The sequence below is a fragment of the Thunnus albacares genome, chromosome 22 (genome assembly GCF_914725855.1).
Source record: "Thunnus albacares chromosome 22, fThuAlb1.1, whole genome shotgun sequence".
In the NCBI taxonomy this organism is placed as follows: Eukaryota; Metazoa; Chordata; class Actinopteri; order Scombriformes; family Scombridae; genus Thunnus; species Thunnus albacares.
This window is the reverse complement of record NC_058127.1, coordinates 2,030,098-2,053,826: the sequence shown is the minus strand read 5'-3', so window position 1 is coordinate 2,053,826 and position 23,729 is coordinate 2,030,098. Positions and strand designations below refer to the sequence as shown.

Genomic DNA, 23,729 nt, shown 5'->3' with positions numbered 1-23,729 from the left:
ATTCAGGATATTTACTTCATGTGGTCTGTACATAGTTCTCTGTGATGTGGCACATGAATGAAATTTGTTCTTTTGCTTTTTGTTTATCCTCTTATGAGCTGGACATAAGTCATTTTTTTCAATTTATAACAAGCTTTTAAAATACAACACATTGTTAAAGATGAAACCAGTGGTTTCCAACCTTTTTGTCTTTTGACGTCTTACAAAAAGCAGTGTGTAGTCGGGGTCACATTTCACATGTCTATGAGTTGTTAACAGCTCCACCAAATAGTGATTTTACCCTCTAAACTTCTCACATGCTTTCATTTCAATAAATGTTCAAATGATCCAATATTTCAGCAAAAATCAAAGATTTTCTGCACTATTTCAATGTAAAACTGTTAAAAATCCAATGCAATATCACATAAATTACAACATAATCTTAATAAAAATGTTAACTTGTGTATTAGACTACAGAATGAAAATAAATAAAGTAGTGTTTACACAGGCTTAATTTGTGTCTGTCATTTCACTATAAGACTTCACTAAAAGTTACTGTATGAACAATTATACACCAAAATATAGGTTAATTTGCATTTTCACAGTGAAATTCTGAGATGCATTTTAAAGAGGACATGTTCTGTAGTTATATTCCGCTCTACTGGGCTTTGACTTGCAGGCAGCATTCCTACACATGTTCACCACAAGTCAGACCAGGATATAATAACAATAATAATAACAGAAAACCACTAAAATCAGAAGATGTCCCCTTAAGGGTTTTTGAAACCAAAAACAGATCAAACAAAACATAATGGTCTTAAAGGGAGAAATTCATCTCTAACACATCAGTTAAATAGAAATGTTACTGTATTTTCATTATTCCTCTATGCTGTGGTTCATTTTTGAGCGTCTGAGTGATGTTTGTTACGGAGGAACTTAAACTTGTTTTCCAGATTTGAGAGGCTAAACTCTGGCACGAGAAACAGGACATTTATCTCACAGGTAGAAGGATTCATTGATTTTTGAGTGTTGAGGACTGATGCTTTTCTGTCTGTTCTGGTCCTCGCGTGTTCTTTTAATGAAGCGATAGGAGAAGATATTGTTAGGCTCAAAATCAGCTTTATTCTAATACCAGTAGAATATGCAATATTACAGAGCTCTGGGTCCGACAAGCAACAGAGTGTCTGTCAGTTCACGAAGTCTGACTCACTATCTCTCCCCGATCCAGTATTTTTATAATACATAGATCAAGAAATGTGCAACCGGAGTGTTGTCGTCTTCTCGTTGGTTGACGGCGTCCTGCCTCTCCTTTTCGTGGTATCTGACTCCATACCTTCGGCCTCGCCTCTGTGAAATGTGACCCCATTGGTTGTGCAAAGCAGGATGCTTTGCACAACCGAACTGAAAACAGACTTTGAGGTTAAGATGACCTTTTGCTAAATTCTAGGCACATGTGAATTTGTAAGTTTCTCACATCCAGTATTTTTCCACTTTGCAGTCGCAATGTTCAAATACAGAATAATAAGCTTTCTTTCACACAGTATAAAAAATGAATCTAATATCTAAAACACCAAAAAAAAGCAAATCAAGGACTTTATTTGTCGCAACTATGTTTTAGCAAAAGCATCAATCATAACAAGAAAATATCCTTCAATTCCCCCTGTTGGTCTCATCTAACTGAGACCAACACCCAGTTACACAGAGGGTGTAATTCAGTTCTATGCCTCCATAACACTGGAGACAGGAGTCTTTATGCTTATCAGATTGAACTGGGAGAGAGCGTCTGGACCTGTTCAGGTGTGAGGCGGTGTGTGAGTGTTCCTCAGCGGTTGTGTGTGAGTGGGTGTAGGTGATTGGACCTGTCCCCAGTATCCCTGGTTCCTCTTGGGATGAGGGAGTCCTCCCTCCCCTGTGGCACCATTCCCACCACAGTGGAGGAACTGCAACAATAAGAGCACTGAGACAAATCACACCCAGCCATCCCCACTTATGTGTGACCAACATGCAGTAAAGTAAAATGAATAATACTTGTGGGTGTTGGACAAGCGACATAAACATTCCAGAGTCTGCATGTCACCTTAGGTAATATGGTATAGCCCTTCGGGGGGACCTTAGAGATACAAACAATGGATTTGGTCAAGTTTGGAACTGTTCCAGATGTGGTATGTTATGACACATAATATGTTGTGAGGCAGCTTACATGATGGATGGCTCCCAACTGACCTAGTGCCCATGGAAAACCTATGTTATTCATGTGATAAGATACAGATGTGTGACCCTATATAAGTCATGCACCGACAGTGGTACGGTGCCCAGACCATCTTTGTACATGGAATGGACCCGATGGCCATCGTCTAATAAACGTCTTCAAAATAAAAACTTCGCCAGCTCTTCCTTTGAACGATATCATCACACATCCTTCCTTTCATAAGCTAAATAGCAACCTTCTAGTGGAGTCTTCTATCCTATCCCTGTAGCTGAGCAGACCCTCTCTCAACGTAAGAAGTGTAATGCCTTCTCAAAATAGGTTGCTGAGGCAAAAGGGGGTGAAGAGGGAAGTCCTGCCCCCAAGAACAGACTGGGTGCTGCTGAGGGTCATCAAAAGGAAGTGGTCGGGACCGAGGTGGACAGGACCCTACAGAGTGGCTGAAAGGAAAAGGAGACATGTGGTACCACTGGACGATGTGTGCAGCAGCTGACCCTCCCATCAGGACCTTGTCAGAGATAAGCAAAGATTTTAAAGAGCAGTCATAAACTGTTGGGAGAGAAAGGAAATGAGACATTTTCTATTTTTAGCTTTGCACAACACAGGGCACTGTGAGTCAGAAGAGAAGGCTGAAACAAGAGCCGGTAGTTGACCGGCTTATATGCTAGGAATGTAGTGGTTTTTGACGTCACAGCTCCAGGTCCTGGAAATTGTTGCCCATGCGTGAGTTCGTATGGAAGTGAACCCTGTCACAGAGCTGACTGAGCTCCGAACTGATGTCAAAGCCAGTGGGAGGGCATCAACGCAACTGAGCTTCGTTTGTGCACACAGTTGGTCAATATTTACCTTTAAGGTTTGATTCATCCTTTCCACTTTTCCTTGAGACTGAGGATGGTGTACTGTGCCAAAAGCATGTTTTAGTCCCAGACAGTTCTCCACTGCCTGGAGGTCTTTGTTTTTGAAGTGTGTGCCATTATCAGATCTGATTTTCTTTGGAAATCCGTGCATTGGAAGGTAGCGATTAATTAAGAACTTAATCACTGTTTGGGCATCTTCCTTTTTTGTAGGTACAACCTCTGCATCCACCGCTACCAGGAGGTATCTGTATCCTCTGACCCGGTCAATCATGTCAGTGTAATCAATGATAATTTCCTGCCCGGGGAGTGGGGGCAGAGGGAATGTCCCTTCATGTGGTTTAATCGTTCGCTTCACATTATAAGTGGTACAAGTACTACACCCTCTAATGTGATTATCAATCATTGCAGGTAGGAAAGGGTGCTTGGTCTGCTGCGTCATTTCATGACTGCTATCTGTCTGGGTTTCATCAATGCACTAGTGAGTCTTTTTACATCTTTCTCATGCTTGATAGGTGTCTTAGATGCTGTCAAGAACCCTGCTCTGATCCAATGGCTGAGTTCTACTTGAATAGCACCGACCACATAAGCAGAATCTGCATAAATATTCACACTCGTACCTTCTGACCACTCTAAAGCTGCAATCATGGCATGAAGCTCTGCTAACTGTGCTGATTCTTTTCCTGTCACATGTTCCGCAGCTATCGTCTCAAACCCCTCCTCTGTCGCTCTTACAACGGCCCACGCGGCCTTCAAGCCTTCTGTAGGGTGTCTAAAACACACACAAATGCGGTTCCCCCTCCCCCATGTTATCTGCCATGTTTATACCTTCGTGAGTGAACGTTATGTGTGGTGCAGTTAAGTTTTTTCCCTACCATGAAAACGCTCAATCTGTTTGTGCTCTAGCGTTACTGAGTCTGATGTCTTTGTTTTTCAGACTTGGAAAAGAGAACGTTGGGAATTTGGGTGGGCTCCCACTCCGTGACTTTTACCAGTCTCTTTGTCATGGGACCCAACTCCATAGCCTGATGGTCAGCATGCACAGCTAGAGTGATGTGGGGGGGGGGGGGGGTAGTCTCTTTAGACATTTCATACCACTGATACAAGTCTGGTGTTAGTGTAACAATCTGCCGCAACCCAGTACACGGAGCCATCCACATCCATAAAAGCCTCGTCATACACAAAAGAGCCACAGCGGTTGTAGAACAGCGTAACATGCAATGGGTCAGGGGGAGGAGCTTATGGATGTAACACATGCAACCATTGCTCCCATGCTGTGTTCTATGAGTGAACGCCACCACCATCTTGCGGCTCAGGTTGGACTCGCCCCCAGTAAATGTGACATCTGGGGCTGTTTAACCATCAGAAGGAGGAGGGAGGAAGAGGAGGAGGAGGAGCATCAGGAGGAGGAGGGAGGAGGAGGAGCATCAGGAGGAGGCAAGAGGAGGGGGAGGAGCATCAGGAGGAAGCGAGAGGAGGGTGAGGAGCATCAGAAGGAGGAAGGGGAGCATCAGAAGGAGGAGGGAGGAGGAGGAGGAGGAGGAACATCAGGAGGAGGCGAGAGGAGGGGGAGGAGCATCAGAAGGAGGAAGGGGAGCATCAGGAGGAGGAGGGAGGAGGAGGAGCAGCATCAGGAGGAGGAGGGAGGAGGGGGAGGAGCATCAGAAGGAGGAAGAGGAGCATCAGAAGGAGGAGGGAGGACAACATGAGTTCTTCACAACAGGTCAGTAAAACCGTCACTACATCATGACTTCTTGTTCTTTAATGTTTGGTTGTTGACAGATTAATGTTGTTACATCATTATAAATGCAAAAATGTGAAGAAGACAATAAATAAACATATTTAGACGGACAAACACCAGTTTATAGAGACTCTCTGTACACTGGTTAAAAGTGTTGATGCAACCTGAAATGATATTTACTGTCACAGACGACTAAAGAAACATGAAAATATTCACATTTGAGAAGCTGGAATCAGAGAATTTTAACATTTTTTTCTTTAAAAGAAAAAAAAAGATTTTCTGTCTGTTGATTAATCGTTGCAGCTCTACAATGAAAATATGAGCATGTTGGACTTTTTTAATGTGACTTTATTATTTAAATATTAAACCAGAAGGGGGCATCGACACAACATGTTTCAGTTTGGTATTAAATCTACTTTTTATACGTCTTTTATCTTCTGTCTGTATTTCGTCTGTCACCATAGAGACAGCGAGGCTCCAACAGACCGAGAGCTCACCGCTGTCTGCAGTGTGACAAGGCGTTCACATGGACACACCGACTGAAGGACCATCAGAGCGTTCACACCGGAGAGAAACCGCACCGCTGCGAGCAGTACGGGAAAAACCTTCACCCAGTTAAGCAGCTTAAAGACTCACCAGCAAGTCCATACAGAAGAGAAACCGTACCGCTGCGAGCAGTGCGGGAAATCTTTCAGTCAGTCAAGTACGTTAAAATTCCACCAGTGGTGCCACACTGGAGAAAAACCGTACAGCTGTGAGCAGCGCGGGAAGAGCTTCAGCCACGTCACCACGTGTCTGCTGCACAAACGGGTCCACAGCGGCGACAGACCGTACCGCTGTCAGCACTGCGGCATAAGTTTCATCACGTCGTCCAATTTATCGAGACACGTGCGCATGCACACCGGAGAGAAACCGTACAGGTGCGACCGCTGTAAGAAACACTTCACCTTCTCCAATCAGCTGAAGAGACATCGCTGCGTCTGACATGTGACAGACATGTGACTTCATCTTACTGGTTACTGTCATTTCCCAATAAGTGCGACTGCAAATAATCATTATTTTCTCGATTAATTGTTTCTAGTCTATAAAATGTTAAAAAATAGTGGAAAAAATGGCATTTACAGCTTCTCTAAGTGTCTGATGTCTTCAATGTCTCAACAATATCTTTACAAATAATATGGAAATTTGATGTTGATGATCATGAGGATAGAAATCGAAGCTCAGCAGTAGTAGAAGGAAATGATTGATATTGTTAGTAAGTGTAAGAAGAAAACATCCACTGACTGGAATGAAGTTGATAAAATAATAGTCAAGAACGTCATTGATTTTATTGTAAAACCACTTTGTCCTTCCAAATGGGTTCATTTCCATTTAAAATGAAACCTGTTAAAGTTATCCCAGTATATAAAACTGGGAATAGACGTCACTTTACCAGTTACAGGCCTGTGTCTTTACTGTCCCAGTTCTCTAAGCTGGTGGAAACAGTTTCATTATGAAGCATCAATTTATTGACTGACAGTCAGAATGATTCAGAACAAACAGATCAATATCTATAAATATAACTAATTGTATAGATAATAAGAAGCATGCAGTGGGAGTATTTATAGATTTTAAAAAGCATTTGATATCATTGATCACAATATATTCGTCAATAAAACAGGAAGGTCTGGTATCAGAGGGGTCGTGCTGCTGGTTGACTACAGATCAACATGTTTGGATATTACTTGTGGAGTCCCTCAGGGCTCAGTATCAGGCCCACAAACTGTTCATTTTGTACATAAATGATATTTGTAGAGTATCAATGATACTGAAATTAGTTTTATTTGCAGACGACACTGATGTTTTCTGTTCTGAGGAGAATTTGCAGCAGCTTTTGGAGGTCGTTACGACTGAAATGAGTAAATTAAAACGATGGTTAAAAGTAAACAAATTATCATTAAATTTGAACAAAACCAAGCTTCTGCTGTTCTGAAACTGTAAAATAAACTTTGTGATGATAGACAATGTTAATATAGAAACAGTGTATGAAAATAAATTTCTAGGTGTGATATTAGACCATAAACCAGCTGGAACCTCATATATAAGACGTGTGAACAAAGCTGATGAAGAATGTCACAGTTCTGAGAAAAACAAGACACATAAATATACATATATATGGATCATCATTCACTCGTATTACTGTATCTGAATTACTGTGTGGAGGTGTGAGGTAACACCTACACAAGCACCAAACACTCATTATGCAAACTACAAAAAAAAGAGCCATGAGGACAGTAAATAATGTGGATTTCAGGAAACATGAACATGCTTTGAAGTTCATGGATGTGGTGGAATTTAAGACACAAACAACGTACAAAGCAAGAAAGAATTTACTTCCTGGCAACATACAAACATGTTCTTAGACAGAGAGGAGGATTATAACTTAAGAGGAACATTTAATGTGTAAAAACATGGTGTTTGTATCACTGAAGAGTATTTATATTTCAGTTTGTGGAACCGTTTAGATGAAGAAATCAATCAGGAAAATCGTTAATGGTGACGATGTTATTGGTTTTCTTCTAATTTCCAAATTCTTTATTTAATAGTGTTTGATTATGTATGAAGAGGATGAACACAGAGGTTTAGTTGTGTATGATGGACTGTGAATCTTTAATTGATGATTGATTGATTAGTATTGAAGAGGGGTTGAACTAGACAAGCATGTTTCTTATTGAGAGTCTGTTGTATGTGTTCACTGTTCATTTTATTGGTTATTTTTGTTTTGAAATGAAGTTTATTCAGCTCAGTTTGCTTGTTTTGTCCGACCAACAGTCCAAAACCTCAATAGATTGAGGTCATATATCCTCACATTCGAGATTTTTGCTTGAAAAATGACTGAAATGATAAATCGATTATCAGTCGTTGATTAATATTCTGTACATCAACTAATCATTGCAGCTCTATGTGGACAGAACTTTGTAATTTGGTGATAATTATGGCTAAAATATAAACACAGAGTAGAATATTCTCTGTGACAGTAAACTGGATGTGTTTGGGTTGTTGGTCGGGACAAAATCTTTGGCTTCAGGAAACTGTGATCAATATTTTTCACCATTTTATAGAACAAACAACTAATGATGTGAAAATAATCGTTAGTAAAACAGATTTGTTCTTAAGTGCCACGTATGACTGATTTTAGAGTTTTCTCTGCGATCGTAAGAGTAATATAAACATGAACAATATTAAAAACATCATGGCCGCCGGTTTCCAGATGTTTGTCAGTAGTAAACAGCTGTAAACAGTCTAACATCATATCAGTCATGAAGAGCTTTGCTTTAGAAACGTTTTTAGCGTCTAACTTCATATCAAAGTGTTTCCTCTTTATTTCTGTCACAGCGCTGTAAATGTGTTCACTACTTGTGTTTGTCATATATAGTGATAACAACATAAAAGGCTGGTTTACATGATGTCACTTTGGCACAATAACTGACATTAGTGAGATATTTAAATAATATACTTTTGCCACTTATGGATATGAAAGTTTGCTGCTCATTTATTTTATATTCACATGGTGTTTGTCTTGCAGCAGTTTCACAGAAATAAACATATTAAATATATATTAAATGAAGCAGAAGTTGTGTTTCCAGCAGAGGGCGATCTCGACTTTATAACCAGTAACGGAGACGTTTCAACAGAAACATCCTGTCTGGATAAATGTTGGATGTAGAATCATCTTCTTCTGCAGATGGTTTATAAAAAAATCATTTATTCTTGTCAACCTCCAACATATTAATCACATATAGTAACCTGTGAGCCTGGTTACACTGGTTTTATATTTACTCATACTGGTTATGTAAATCACAACACATGAATATGGCTTGAAATAGAATATTAACAAAAAAAGCATCAAGTAATCAGGGTTATTGATTGAGGATCATTGATCAATCAAACACACCAAAGGCAATTACATCTGATTGACAAGAGCCGTGACACTGTTGACATAAAAGTTGGTAAACTCTTCAAGTAAAGGCGTGGACTGCCTGTCCACCTCCAGGTGTAATTATCAGTCTTTACAGCTGCAGCTTCCTCAGTGTGACGAGTTTCTGGTTTTCTGAGTCATATCAATGTAATTTTTTAAAATTTTTTTTTAGTAAATTATGTACATTTTAACGTCTGAACAGCTTTATAGAGCTGCAACGAAAATGTGCAAAGTGTCTGATTCAAGTATCAGCTTCTTAAATGTGAATATTTACTGGTTTTTTTAGTCCTCGATGACTAAAGGACTGTTGGTTGGAACAAAACGACATTTGAGGACGTCATCTTGGTCTGTGGGAAACAGACGTGGACATGGACCAAACAACTTATCAATTAATGGTTTTGAGGTTTCTTTAGTCTCTATGACAGTAAACTGAAGATCTTTGTGTTGTGGACAAAACAATACATCTTTGGAAAACAGTGACCAATATTTTTCACCATTTTCTAACAATTTATGGACCAAACAACTAATTTAATTGGGAAAATAATAATAAAAGATTAATCAATTATAATGTTGTTGTGAAAAACATTTCCCCACCAACCAGCAGCAGCTCAGAGTTTTCATTTATTGATGCTGTTTATAGAAACATTATTTGTTTTTATTGTTGTCACATAAAAATGAGACTGTGTAGAATCACCCAGCTGTGATGTCACAGGGTATTCCGGTACACTGTGATGTCACAGGGTACCGGAGTACCCTGTGACATCACTGCAGCCAGTCGAGACGCTGAACAATCAAAAACAAGATTGTCTGAGGGGTGAAGCTGCTCTTTAAAGATGTCGACAAACTTTTTTAAAGGCCATTTTTCAATCTTTATTCACATTCAATTTATTGATTAGTCAGAAAAATAGTTGACTGATGGATTAATTGATGATTAAATGATTGTTAGTTGCAGCTGTGGTTGTTAATAAAGCTTCATACTCTTTGTCAGTGGAAGAAAACGGCTGCATGTGATGCTCGTGATCACCAGCAGGAGGCAGAAACACGGAGAGAGAGAGGTGAGGTTACTGTGCTAATTACAGGGTTAACAAGCTGTGACACACACACACACACACACACACACACACACACACACACACACACACACAGGAAAGATGACAGGAACAGAAATCTAAATCACAGGTTTTACTCGTCACGTGCACATTTTGTGTCTATAAACTGAGGAATCTGTCGAGCTCACGGTAAACTACCAATCATGTTTCCGGCCGCTCCGCCCAGAGAGAGTGTGTGTGTGAGTGTGTGTGTGAGAGTGTGTGTGTGTGTGAGAGTGTGAGAGAGTGTGTGTGAGAGTGTGTGTGTGAGTGTGTGTGTGTGTGAGAGTGTGTGTGTGTGTGTGTGTCTAAAGCAGATGTTAAACACACAAATCACCAGACGTGTTACCACCCTCCCTTCCTCTCCTTCTCTCTTCCTGCAGGTGACGTTAAAGAGGTTGCAGGTTAGAGGTCAGAGGTCAAGTATCGGGGCGGAGCGTCTACACCTGCACTGACAGAGAGACTGTTTCTTTAATCAATCTGATGCAGATTAAATGAGTAGTTGATCGACAGGAAATGAATTAATTATTTTGATGATTAGTTGATTATTTCAGTCATTTAAACAAACAGAAATGTTGAATATTTGCTGCTGTTGTTGTCTGTCGGGCAGGTTTGGAGGTTTTAACATCACCTGCTGCTCAGAGGTTTTAATCCGGTCTCTCTGTATGTGGATCATTTTCACCACAGTAATAATTACAGACCGTTTCTGCTCCTCCTGCCATTTAAATCCCATCTGGAGCGACGTCCTTGTGTTTTAAAGTTGATCTCTGAGCTCATCGGATGTGCTGCTGTTCTTGTTTTTACACCATATTTGTTCACATTTAGTCAGATATTCTCCATTAAAAGTCATGTGAATCAGCTGTTAGCAGCTCCTGTCTGCAGTGTAACATGTGCAGACAACTATCACTGATTACTGTGATACTGAAGAAAACTTAAACATGATCTGGATCCTCTTTTTTTCTCTGGTTTCTGAGTGGATTTATGGAGGTTTATTGTTGATGGACATCAGAGATAATGATCCTCGGGAATCAATTATTTCCTCCTGCTGTGATGCACCAAAAATAACTAAAAATGCAGCCTTGCAACAGTCTGCAGTGTTATTCATATGTTTAGATAAGGTTGTAATATTAAAAAAAGATGTAAAATCATTGTTTATGTGATGTTTCTGTTGAACACCATTTCCCATGAGCCCACAGCGCTGCAGACGTTTATAGACAACAGATTACAGCTCAAAGGTTGGAAAGATAGAAAAAGGAGCTGTTAATTAATTATTAATGACAGATATCAACTTATAAAAACAATTATTTATCTTAGAATATGAGAAGTAAACATACATGTTTACTTCGTCAAAGGCTGATGAAAGAAACGCCCAGTAACAGGAAGTGATGTCATGACTTGTTAAAAGATAAAAACCCTCTGAGAATGTTTCACTTCCAAAAACGAAGCAAAGTTCAGTTTTCAGTGAATGTTTGACTCTTAAGAGTTTAAACCTGCTGTTGAATACTGAAGGTCAAAGGTCACAGCAGCTTCTCTGTCGTTCTGTAACACAAACAAACAAACACTCTGCTGTGTTTGTATTTAGTCTGTCAGGTTTTAAACTGAAACTCTGCTGCGGAAACAACAACAGTTTCTTTCTCCTTCTCAGGAAGAGAAAATTCATCTAAAAACTGTTGAAAATATTAAACAGAAACATTTAGTTTACAGGATTTATAGTGAGATAAAAAAAAACAGCAGCATGTTCCTTTAAACCAGGGGTTCTCAGGCCCACTTCTGATTCTGTTGCAACATCAGAGGACCAACTTCCCCAATAAACGTTCATAAACGTAACATAACAAATAAAACTGGGCTGTAAAATATGTGTTATGTCAGTTGTAATGATTAAGATAAATTCTTCCTCAGTGAGACACTTGGGCTTCTGGGAAATAATAAGATCAAGTCGTGGTGTGATGGATGAGAGGCTGACACACAGAGTAGCGTTCAAAAGTTTCTCAGTTTGTTCTTCGCTTTTGATTTGCTGCACACAGCGGAGCATAATATGACAGCAAAACGCAGCAGAGACTCTCACACACTGAGCTAAAATTAAACAAGTACACATACATTTGGTAAATAACATAAATAAAGACGGTCTCTACTGTGTTCTGCTGTCATTTATGGTCGCTGTCTCGCTGCTTCTCTGCAGCGCATGCGGTGCTGAGTCCTCCGGGTGTTTGCAGCGCAGCAGAGGAGAGCAGCGCGACCATAAATGACAGCAAAAACGCAGCAGAGACTCTCACACTGAGCTGAAATTAAACCAGTGCACATACATTTGGTGAATAACATAAATAAAGGCGGTCTCTACTGTGTTCTGCTGTCATTAATGGTCGCTGTCTCGCTGCTTCTCTGCTTCTCTGCAGCGCATGCGGTGCTGAATCCTCCGGGTGTTTGCAGTGCAGAAGAGGAGAGACAGACAGCGGCGGAGAGTTGACGACGACTAAACTCGTTATGTTACTGTAAGTACGATAAAAGCTTCACGAGTAAAAAGCCAAGAAGAGTAATTTATCAATGTAATCGGCGCAAAAGATGGACAAATGATGAAAAATATTGCAGTAAAGAGTGTGATTTGCATCACAACGATATAAACGATAGAGCATAATATGACATGACAGACATTTTTCTCTCTTTACACGATATATATCATCATATCACACTAGTTCATCAGTTCCAACACATTTTCCAACACAGCTGATAGAGACGTGTCTTCTAACAGCAGCAAAACACATTCATCTCTACCTGATGATGACGGGATATTCATAACTGGTCATTGAAATTATGCATTTTAATTCAAACTTTTTTATTTATGTGAATTTTTGAGCACATTTAGATATAAAAATAACTAGCTTTGTAAATTACCAACAAAAATAATTATAACCGTTTAGCAGTACCACTGCCTCAGCGGCCCACTAGATGGTGCTGTGAGGCCCACTGGTTGAGAAAAGCTGTTTTAAACTGTACGAAGGTCCTTGAATCGTCAGTTTTGAAAAGTCTTAAAGTGAAACTGACGCTCTGTGAGGACGCTTGGGGTCCTCTTACCGCTGTGATGTCATCGACACGCCCCCTGTCTCAGTGTGACATCATCAACAGCGATTTGTCCTCGCTGTCCTTTCCTCCGCTCGGCCTTCAGCAACACCTGCACACACACACACACCTATGATCAACGCCGACACACATGCTAACACAGAAAACTCGTCTTTAGGTCACGTGTGTCTCACCCTGTCCAGAGAGTGTGTCGTCAAGGTAACCTGTGTGTGTCTCCAACCATGTCCACCTGTCCTGCTCCAGAGGGCGGGGCTATATCTGCAACAGCCAATCAGGAACAAGACTTCACCGATAAGAGAAAACAGATTTAACATTTTATTATCATTATTTTAATTATTTTCTCCACTACCTTTGTTCTCGTCCCTTTTTACGGACAAACAGCTGCAGCACGCCCACGTGATGCCCCGTTAACCAATGTGAGAAGGAGAAACAGAGGTCGCCGTGGTTCCAGGGCGGGACTATTTGGACAGCCAATCGAGCGCCACGGATGCTCCTTTGTCCCTCCTTCAGCTCCGGGACGGACAGGTAACGCACACCTGAGTGACAGAAAACAACAATGTAAATGAATATAAGAGTTTTTAACATTTATTAAGACTTAAAATATTATTGTGTGTTTGTTACCTGCAGAGTTGTGAGCAGTTTCCCAGTGCAGGTCTCCGTCTCTGTCGGACATCCAATCACACACCCCGTGATCAAAGGAACAGTGAAGAATACTGACCTCTAAAACGCACAAAATAAGCAATAAATGTATGAAACCGTCCTGGAGTTCAAGACAAGTCATCAGAAATATTCTTACAGGAAAAGAAAATAAGAGATTTTTAGGGATGCACGATATTGGAATTTTTCCGATATCTGATATGCCGATATTTCCAACTCATTGTGGCCAATTGCCGATATATGCACATATTTTTTTCCAGCTGACTGAGGAGACTATTATGCATGCAAGCATAGATTGTATTAAGAATGATCAAGAAAGACAATATATGAAGAATTTAGGAAGACTGGAGTTCAGGAGCTCAGCATTAAAACTTTAATGAACCTGCCAAGTGGGTGGACCAGTAGAGTTTTCTTGCTTGTGCAGCCGAACACTGCAGCACCTCGATGGACTGTTCGGGGCTCGGTGGTCCAGTTGGATCCACATGGAGAGCCGGGGCTAACGTTAGCTGGGAGGCGTTAGCCGCAGCATGACCGGAGGGAAGCACAGCCAGCTAGACTCCGCTAGCCTCCCAGCTAACGTTAGCCCCGGCTCTCTATGTGGGGCACCGAACCCCGGTTTGTTATTCTGGTTAAAGTGGGAAGAAGCAGTGGGTCTATTGGGCAGCTTGAGTGAAGTGGAACCTGCGGAGGAAGCACCGGGACCGTCAGGATGACACAGTCCATCAAGGGAAGTCACAGTCAGGCGGAAGAGGAGATGGTGACATATCGGCCTCTCGTAATCGGCAGAATTCCCCAGAATTTGCAGATGCTGATATTTCATTTTAGAGCTTTTATCGACCGATACCGATGACGGGCCGATAATATCATGCATCCCTAGAGATTTTAACATAAAAATACTCAAAAATGATTCTTCTGTCATATTTAGAACGTAAGAAAAGATAAATGAATAAATCACAGCATCTTTTAGTGAAGATCTCTGAAACAAACACTCACCTGGATCATCTTGAACCTCGTCAGCTGTGTTTCCCAACTCAATGTCAAACTCCCAAACCTGGTTATTATTCGGATGGCGAGGGACTGCACACACACACACACACATCACAACCATAACTAGGGCTGTAAATAATAATTATTTTTTCACTTTTTTATCACTTAATCATTTGATCAAAAATAGTGAAAATTTCCCAGAGCTCAAGTTCACGTCTTCCAATGTCTTGTAAATAGTCTAAAACCCAAAGAGATTCAGTTTACTATGATAGAAAACAGCAAATATTCACATTTAAGTAGCTGAAAGCAGCTTTAAAATGTGATTTTATGATCAATCAGTTATCAAAACTGTTGCAGATTCATTTTTTGTTGATTAATTGATGATGATGATAAACCATCAATCACTGTTTGTCTGTTACTCACTGTGCACGTCTCCTCTCTGTTTGTGCGTCACGTCCTTGTTGATCCCGTTGTTCAGCGTGGTCGTTGCCAGGGAAACGGTGGTGGGCATCGTGGTTGTCGGGGCAACCGTGGTAGCTATTGTTGTTGCTGTTGTAGTAGTTGTAGTATCCAGTTCAGTTGTAGTTGGCATAGGAGCAGGTGTACTCGCAGTGGTGGTAGTAACAGGTGTCGTAGTAGTAACAGGTGTAGTCGTAGTAGTAACAGGTGTAGTCGTAGTAGTAACAGGTGTAGTCGTAGTAGTAACAGGTGTAGTAGGTATTGAAGTGGTGGTTGGAGCAGCTGTAGAAGGAGCCTGAGTGGTTGTTGCTATGGCAGTGGTCGTCGTAGGGACAGTAGTTGTTCTGGTGGTTGGCTGAGCTGTAGTGGTAGTAGTAGTAGTAATAATAGGTGTAGTTGTTGTAGTAACAGGTGTAGTCATAGTCGTAACAAGTGTAGTCGTAGTAACAGGTGTAGTAGTAGTAGTAATAGGTGTAGTCGTAGTAACAGGTGTAGTTGTAGTAGTAATAGGTGCAGTAGTAGAAGTAATAGGTGTAGTCGTAGTAACAGGTGTAGTAGTAGTTGTAGTAGGTATTGAAGTGGTGGTTGGAGCAGCTGTAGAAGGAGCCAGAGTAGTTGTTGCTATGGTAGTGGTCGTTGTGGGGACAGTTGTTGTTGTGGTGGTTGGCTGAGGTGTTGTAGTAGTAGTAGTAGTAGTAGTAGTAGTAGTAGTAGTAGTAGTAGTAATAGCAGCAGTGGTGGTGATGGGAGTTGTAGTTCTTGTAGTTCTCGGTCTCTGCGGCACCAGAGTGACTTTAGGTACCGCTGTGAGGAAACAGACATAAACTCAGGACCGATTTTCAGCCTAAACTAGACTTTTTTTACGGTGTGTCAGATGATTTAAAATGACTTAAAAAGTTTTATAAAGTTACAAGAACTGTACCTCTTTATATAGATCTGTAGGAAACATATGATGTATCTGAGCAAAGCATTTAAAGTTACACAAAATCACCAGAGTTTACTATGACTTTTCTTAGAGAATACACACGGTATCAATACACACGGTATCAATAACATACAGATGACAACATTTAAATAAAGACAACAGCATCAATCAATCACAGCGATTGGTGACAAGGCAACAACACATATTTAGTTAAAAGGTATCCAGTAGAGAGCTGAGGGGTCTTCAACTGGTTTAGTTTCCATGGTTACATACATAATCCATGCATTTTGGCTCCAGAACAGGTCACCTCACCTGCTGACGAGCTACATGAATGTTGATGAAGAGGAGCTGCTGTTACCTTTACAGCTGCCGTCTTTACATCTGCACTTCGGAGACGTCGGATTCAGAGAGCAGAACGGCCGAGAGTCCTTATCTGATATCACAGAGAGAGAAACAGATTATTGTTATTATTATTGTTAGAATATCGGAAAAAGAAGCAGGTGACGCTAATTCTCCGGTTGGCACGACAAGATGACGTCATTAAAACTGTTTCTGCAGCTTCATCAAGTTACATTTTATTAACATTTTAAGACATTTTAATACCAGATAGAACGCATTAATACCTGTTTCACAGTCAAAGTATGAAAGATATAAATAAAAAACATTAGTGATCATAAGGCTTAGAATTATTTACCAAGTACAATGTGAAATAAATGTCAATTTATTTAAATTTATTTCAGTATTTAAGTCAGTATGTAGCAACAGAAATGGGGATTTTAGAGCCAGACTAGAAAATATATTTAAGACCTTTGTGAATAAAATAAAAATAAAAAGACTTTTACTACCTTCTGAGGCCTTTTTTTTAAGGAAACTTAAATCAATCCTTTATAAGACTTTAAAGACCTGCAGCCAAAGCTCAAATGATGTAAAACATGATGGAAATATGACGTTTCAGTTAGTTTCATGTATTGATGTGAGGAAGGTTACAGTCTCCTCATCATCGCTTCACACCGATCTGATGTTTTCAGCTCTTCAGTGACGTTTAAGTCACATGATTCATGTAAATCATCTTTTATTCTTGGACTGAAACTGACAATTATTTTCATTATCGATTAACTGATTATTCATGTGGTCCGTAAATTAAACGTCCATCACAAGTTCCCAGAAGACAAAATGTCTTGTTTTGTTCGACTAAACCCAAAAGATGATCAGTTTATTATCACAGAGGAGCATTTAAACCAGAAAATATTCACACTGGAGAAGCTGGAACCAGTGAATTTGAGCCATTTTTGCATAAAAAAAATTATTCATTTATCAAAGTAATTGCAGATTAATTTTCTGTCGATCAGCTGATTGTTTGCAGCTCTGATTTATTCACTGAGTTCACACACCAACTTTTACAACTCAGAGTTTTTAGCGTTTCTGTTCAGTTTTTTTATGAGTGGATTGAAAATGTGAATAAAAACAGGTGGATGGAAACATATTTACAGTCTCAGTAAACACATAAATGTTAAACTGTTGAGAGGACGAAGGTTTTTCACCCAACAAAATTCATTTATATGACTTAAAATTGTGTTTTAACATTAAACATTGTTAAATATTGTACAGTAATGCAGCAAAGGTAAGAAACTATATTTGTTATTTTCAGGATCTACAGTTCAGAGTCGCCTCACCGATGCAGCTGTACCGTCCGTTGATGTACGTGAGTTTGAAGCCGAGATGACATTTACACACGAAGCTCCCGAACGTGTTCACACACTTCCTGCGACGAGGACACACACCTCCGCCCGACACACACTCATCGATGTCTGCAGAGAGAGAGAGTTAGTGAAGTGTGGGGTCCAATTACCAGCCAAGACCTCCCAAAATGGGAAAAACACCCGTTAGAAGCATTTTATAAACACCTCCAATCTAGCGACCCCCAGTCCAACCAGTACAAAGCCCTTCAGTGCCACCAGTTGAACAAAGATCAGAGTCCCCTCTGCCAGCTGCTGCTGAAGCCACACACACCAAAAACAATCTGACCAACCAAACCATCTCAAAACAAAAAGAAAATTATATCAAATATTGGAATGAAACCACAAAATCACAAAGTAAATTAGAATTGTATTTGACCCTAAATAGAGAGTTCTAAAACTGCTATAACTTTATCGTACATGCTTTTACTAGTCAACTAATCAGCTGAAAGAAACAAAAACTAGGGGAAAAAATTCTTTAAGATGCCAATTTGCACGTAAAGTGCAAAAGTTTCAGCACAACAATTTGAAGTAAAAGATGTTGATAATGAATCATTTTTTGCAGAGGTTGTCTTTGGTGAAAGAGTTTGCAGATAGATTGTTATAGATTTTAGAAGCACTGTGCAATGAACATATCAGTAAGGCAGCAGGCTGTTACCAGAAGAACTGGACAGTTGGACGTATAGACAAAGTTGTTTCTTGTGAATGCAACAACACTTGTTGCAAAGCTTAAATTTTGACCCTGACGTGATTTGAACACGCAACCTTCTGATCTGGAGTCAGACGCGCTACCGTTGCGCCACAGAGTCTGTTTTAAACCTTTAAAAAGTCAAATAATCAGCTGACAAAACAAAAACTAAGGGGCGAATAAAAACATTTTGTGTTTGTCATCAGTGAAACATTACAACCTTTATAAAGTTGGAGGTGAGAGTGGAGAGAGAAAGAGGGCTGCTTAAATCACTTTTGAAATGCTTTGACAGTTTGGAAATGTAAAGGACAATAATTTCAGCAGTTCAGTACTGATCTGAAAGCAAAATTACTGATCCTGAAGTGATTTAAAACCAAAACCGTCTTAATGAGGAGCTAATGAGGAGCGAGACGCACCAGTGTAACGTCATAGTGTCTGACAGCAGCAGTTGGTTCACTGATCAGGGTTTGTAGATACTATCTGTATAATGTCCCCTGTTCAGCACCACAGAGTTCAACATAAAGGACAGAGCTTCCCACATTGACCCTGACGTGATTTGAACACGCAACCTTCTGATCTGGAGTCAGACGCGCTACCGTTGCGCCACAGAGTCAGTTGTTAGCTTCTAATTAGTCAAATATCCCGTTGACAAACCAAGAAGTAGAGGGAAGGATGGGATTAACCATTTTTTTCTTTGTCTATTTTCTTATTAATATTGTTTTGTGCAGGTTGTCTTGGTGGAAGAGGCAGGCAAAAAGATTTTCATAGTTCTTAAAAGCACTGTGCAATGACTGTATCAGTACTGATCCCAAACTTTGACCAGGTCATGTGGGTTAAAAGTCTTTACTTTTCTAAAAGTAGACTTGATGAAAATTAGGAGGTGAATTTCTTTTACACACAAACTCATCAAAAGTTTTCAAATTATGAATTGAAATTAAAGTGAATGGGCCCGAAACTTGCATAATTTTGATGAATTTTGATGGCTATAACTTTATTGTACATGCTTCGGTCGGACCAAACTTTACATGTTTGTAAAGTCAGACCTGTCAGCCCAGGTCTGGAGACATCTACATGCCTGTGACAGAAGCCGTTGGACTGCACCGCGCCCCCCCGACGTGCGCAAGGGTGCGAAGGCCCGTTCAACGCTGCTTGCAGCTTTAATTTGAATTTGAATTTGAGACAGAGATTGAGGATAAACTACATTTTTCATTCAGCATCTCTGTATTGTCTCCACTGACTGACCGACACAGGTGCGTCTATCGGGTCCCAGCCGTAACCCCGGCGACGGACAGGTGCACCGGACCGCCCCTTTGATGACCTCACAGCCGTACTGACAGTTGGCATGGTAACAGGTTCGAGCATCTGTAAGTACAAAGTAAGAGAAAAAAAAATCAAAGTGTGAATAATTACTTCACTCTGAATCGTGTGTTTTTATTCCTCTTGACTGTTTTTAAAATCTTTTTCTGTGCTTGTTTATCTGCGTCTGTCTTTGTTTTATCAGGTCCAACCAGTGTAATGAAAACATGTAATGTGTGTGTGTGTGTGTGTGTGTGTGTGTGTGTGCGCGCGGGGACTCACTCCTGCAGCTTCCGTCCGGTTGCAGCATGTATCCATCCAGACAGAAACACTTGAAGCTGCCCGGCGTGTTCATGCAGCGATGCTTACAGGGCCGAGGCTTCAGACCGCACTCATTCAGATCTCACACACACACACACACACACACACACACACACACAGACACACACAGACACACACACACACACACACACACACACACACACACACACACACACACAGACACACACACACACACACACACACAGACACACACACACACACACACACATACACACACACAGACAGACACACACACACACACACACACACACACACACACACACACACACACACACACACACGGTGGGGAAAGGGGAAGGAATTAAACATTAAACTGGAGGCACCTTTTCTACGTTTTAACTCTTCTTGTCAACTTGTTGGATTAACCTTTGACTTTCTGCCCTGCAGGTCATGTAGAGCATTTCAAGTGTGAGTGTGTGTGTGTGTGTGTGTGTGTGTGTGTGTAGTGTTATATTACGGAGGGTGTGTGTGTGTGTAGTGTTATATTACGGAGTGTGTGTGTGTGTGTGAAGGCTCCAGTTTAAAGCCAGATGTTGTTTTATAGTCAGGATATGACTCATAATGAAGCCTCTAATCAGGAGATTAACCCCGTGTGTGTGTGTGTTGGTGGGTGGAGAACGTCTGTGTGTGTGTGTGTGTGTTTGTTGTGGTCTTGGTTTGGAAACCGCAGCGTGCTTGTGTGTGTGTGTGTGTGTGTGTGTGTGTGTGTGTGTTTTGGGGGTCTTCAGGTAAAACACGCCTTTGCAGGTCAAACAAGCATGACAAGAATGTGTCTCCTGTCTTTTTCTCAGAGGCATGATGGGAAATCAAATGTGTGTGAAGCTAACGCACACTCGACTGTTTGTCTTATTATACTTGTGAGGACGCTCAGTGACATCATGAGTTCCCAAACCTCAACCTGAATCTAACCTGAACTCTAAAAACAAAGTCTGAACCCTCAAACAGACCAAAATGTCCCAGAAATATACTCACAACAACCAATATTCATTCATACACACAGTTACCTTGGTTACAGGCCTTGCCGGCGTATCCCGGGTGACATTTGCATCTGTCCGGTCCGACACACTCTCCATGTTTACAGCCCTGCTGACAGTGAGCTGCACACACACACACACTCAGAATTTAAAGCTGTTGTTTTACATTGATTAAAGGAGACAAATTCAGCTTTTAGTGTGTTTCTGTTATTTATTTCCTGTCCTGATGTCGGATGTTAAACATGATCAAAGTTCCTGCAAGTCAAAACTCAGGGCTTCAACCTGCTGTGAACGCTTCGTTTGCAACAGGTTTTTCTACCTTGCTGACATGGGCTCGTCACACATGCTCATAAATGGCTGCCCATCCTGTAGCCTTGGTTGCTAAGCTGGTTGCTAAGCTGGTTGCTAAGGTGTTTCCATGTGTTGCTCAGCTCCAACGTGTACGGATGGATTTGAGAAGTTGACATTTGGAGTAAAGAAGGAGAAAAAGAAGTGAAATCCTGCTACTATAGTTTGCTTCCTGAAAGCTGACCAATCAGAACAGAGCAGGCTCATCAGGAGGGCGGGGCCTTAAAGAGACAGGAGCTAAAACAGCCTGTTTCAGACAGAGGCTGAACTGAGGGGCTGCATAAAGGACCAGTAGAAGATCAATAAGGAGTGTTTAACTGTAAATCATGTGAAGATATTCCAGTAGAGACCCAGAATATAAATATAGAGGCTGGAGATGTGCAGAATATGTGTCCTTTAAACAAGGGCTGTAGATTCTGTCCTTCATTTCTTACAGTGTAGTCTTGTTCAAAGAGAATTTCTTCAGTGTCAATATGGAAATTAGGAACGTCAGTATTAAAACAGACTGAAAACCTGAATCTATCCTTTGAAGTCATATACAGCTGAGTATATGAAGGTAAAAGTGTGTTTTTATTTGTCTGAATGTATTTCTGTTCATATAAAAACTTTAAATCTGTACTAATAAATAAACTTAACTGCACTCTGTAAAAAGATAAAACAAGTTTTAAGTCTCAAGGTGATTTGAACATTTTGCTCCGATGAACTGGAAAGAAGGAAATCTGAACACCGGTTGCTGGTTTGGAAAACGATCAGCGGTATTGAGAAGTTCACAGGATTTGTAATAAATCGGCTAAATCTGGTCAAACTACAGTTTTTGGTCAGTTCTTGTTGTTGTTGTTGTTGTTGTGTATGTGTCCTCACGTTGACAGCGTCCCCAGTCCATCGGTCTCCAGCCCCAACAACACTCCACACTGTTGCCATAGCGACAGAGACCACCGGACAACACTGCCTGATCCGCCCAGCTGCAACACACACACACACACATTAACACACACACACACACATATATATATTTACACCTTCTCGCCACAGTTGAGGCGTCTACAGAGATTCATGTTTAGTAGAATAACATGTTTCTGCATCAGCTGATCGTCTGCATGACTGCGATAAATAAATATGGTATGAAAGTGAAATAAGTGGAGGGTGAAATCACTCTTTGCAGCTGCAGTAAAGTGAGCAGCTGACTGTTTAGTTTCAGTGGGCTTTACTGGTTCAGACCGGCTGCAGTGTGTCTGTTCGCTCTTCGTCTCCTGTTTCCACCTGCCTGTCTGAACATGAATTATATCAGCGGGGGGACGAGAGGGTGGTGAGCTCTGCTTTTTCCACACATCCCCCCCCCCCCCCCCCCCCCCCCCCCCACCCACCCACCCACCCACCACCACCACTACATACTTTCTCTGGTTCCCGTCACGCTTTTCACCACTTTTGTCCTCCATCTGTCCCAGTTTTTCCATCAGTATTCCCTCTTTGCTATTTTGTCCTTCCTTTGACACCATCCTGACGCTCAATTTCATTTCAGTTTCAATTTCAGACCAGTTTCTTAATGAAAGAATATGTTTGGTTTTTTTTAATCAGTCTTCCTGCATTTCTCCCAGTTTTCTTTAACTAAAAAGTGTTTGATTTGTCTTTATTCTCCTCTTCGTCACAGCTCTTCTCTCTACATGTTTATCTAATGACTCGGTGTGTTTGCGCCTGAGCCAAAGCAAACTTTACAAAGCAGCTAGAGGAAGAAAAGACAGAAAAAAAACTGAAAAATTACACAGTCGATGCCTGTGAAACAGTGGTGGGAGATGTTTTCAGATTATTTACTTCAGTAAAAGTATTAATATCACAAAGCTGTTCTATAAATGTAATGGAAAAAAGTTGCAAAAATGTGCAACCACAGAAATACAACTAGTGGGTTTTATTTTCTATCTTATGTTACATAAATGTTTTTAATATGTTTTTTATGCTCATTTTATGTCTTTTTTCATATGACACACTCGGTTCCTGTCATTTCTTTATTGTAAAGTACTTTGAGCTGCATTTCTTGTATGAAAGGTGCTATATAAAGCTTATTATCATTATTATTACTCATACTTGAATACTGTAATAATATCTACTCAACATATTGTTAGTATGTTTGCAGTGAAAGACACCAGACCAATTAAATGTCTCCTTATTATTAGTGTTACGGATAATTAGTGTAAAACACCATAAATCACGTCAAAGACACGATATATTCAGTTAACACTAAAACATTTTATGATCCAAAATAAAGTCGCTTTAAATTCAGTATTTATAACATTTATTACTGTTTGATCCGTATGAGGAGATAGTTCCTGACCTGTCGTAGTCCTGCCCCTGGATCCACGTACAGAACCAGGACAGCAGAACCAGGCTGACCCGGGTCAGCAGCATCCTTTAACCCGGGACA

General features: G+C 40.6%; 2 protein-coding genes, 1 long non-coding RNA gene and 2 other non-coding genes across 5 annotated transcripts in view; 2 read left to right on the top strand and 3 right to left on the bottom strand.

Annotated features, from left to right (window-relative positions):
- The window catches only part of LOC122974207 (Fc receptor-like protein 5), a 310,470-nt gene that overhangs the window by 7,148 nt on the left and 279,593 nt on the right, over positions 1 to 23,729 (top strand). The gene's annotated exons all lie outside the window — the stretch shown is intronic.
- Positions 9,031 to 10,721, top strand: LOC122974336. The gene is made up of 3 exons (XR_006400346.1): positions 9,031 to 9,133; positions 9,727 to 9,793; positions 10,210 to 10,721. It is a non-coding gene; the product is annotated as an uncharacterized LOC122974336 (long non-coding RNA).
- Positions 12,427 to 23,729, bottom strand: LOC122974282 (nephronectin). The gene is made up of 14 exons (XM_044342305.1): positions 23,640 to 23,729; positions 22,175 to 22,275; positions 20,996 to 21,088; positions 19,932 to 20,051; positions 19,596 to 19,715; positions 17,603 to 17,737; positions 16,288 to 16,362; positions 15,492 to 15,808; positions 14,969 to 15,299; positions 14,552 to 14,635; positions 13,523 to 13,621; positions 13,251 to 13,437; positions 13,075 to 13,159; positions 12,427 to 12,992 (listed from the first exon to the last, which is right to left on the bottom strand). Exons 1-14 carry the CDS (start codon positions 23,711 to 23,713, stop codon positions 12,906 to 12,908), a joined length of 1,908 nt encoding a protein of 635 aa, XP_044198240.1. The 5' UTR covers positions 23,714 to 23,729; the 3' UTR covers positions 12,427 to 12,905.
- On the bottom strand, positions 18,403 to 18,474 carry trnaw-cca. The gene has a single exon. It is a non-coding gene; the product is annotated as a tRNA-Trp (tRNA).
- Positions 18,895 to 18,966, bottom strand: trnaw-cca. The gene has a single exon. It is a non-coding gene; the product is annotated as a tRNA-Trp (tRNA).